At 52.4% G+C, this 531-nt stretch overlaps 1 protein-coding gene across 1 annotated transcript; it reads right to left on the reverse strand.

The window, feature by feature from the left end:
- Nucleotides 1-3: 3 nt before the first annotated feature.
- On the reverse strand, nucleotides 4-527 carry LOC107682196 (integrin beta-1-like; the record flags this gene model as incomplete). The annotated part of the gene is made up of 2 exons (XM_016478521.1): nucleotides 4-182; nucleotides 308-527. Coding segments are annotated over 2 exons (399 nt in total), but the record flags the coding sequence as incomplete, so codon positions are not given.
- Nucleotides 528-531: the final 4 nt, after the last annotated feature.

The raw sequence follows: 531 nt of genomic DNA on the forward strand, positions 1-531 counted from the left end.
ACAGGTGGGCCCCTGGAACTTGGGGTCGGTGCACCTGCAGGTCCCACACTCACAGTTCCCTCTGCCATTACAGATCTGCTTGTTGGAGGCTAAGCATGTGGAGGCGTCCAGGGAGCAGTCGCACGCACTTCCCGTGTAGTTAGCATCACAGATACACACCCTGCACTCACAGCGGCCGTGTCCTGCAGGAAAAACATCACATTAACAACCTTCATCTGCTGATTATAAACTGTCTGCTGTCTTCCTCTATTAATGGCCTGTTGAGTGATGCATTGGTAACATGCATGGTCTAAAACTGTTCCAGTACCTCCGCAGAGTTTATTATTGGAGCGGTCGCAGTTGAAGTTGTCACACTCGCAGAATTTGCCGCTGTAGCGCTCTTCAGGATTGTCTCTTTCCTTGCATTCGCAGGTGCCACACACACACTCGCCGTTATTGCTGCAGATGTCCGTGCCGTTGTCCTTGCGGCAGTTTTTGTCCAGGTCCTCGGTGGACACCTCGTCTTTTCGACATTCACACTGCCTGCCCACA

This window comes from Sinocyclocheilus anshuiensis, unplaced genomic scaffold (assembly GCF_001515605.1).
Source record: "Sinocyclocheilus anshuiensis isolate Anshui unplaced genomic scaffold, SAMN03320099.WGS_v1.1 C31833997, whole genome shotgun sequence".
NCBI lineage: Eukaryota > Metazoa > Chordata > Actinopteri > Cypriniformes > Cyprinidae > Sinocyclocheilus > Sinocyclocheilus anshuiensis.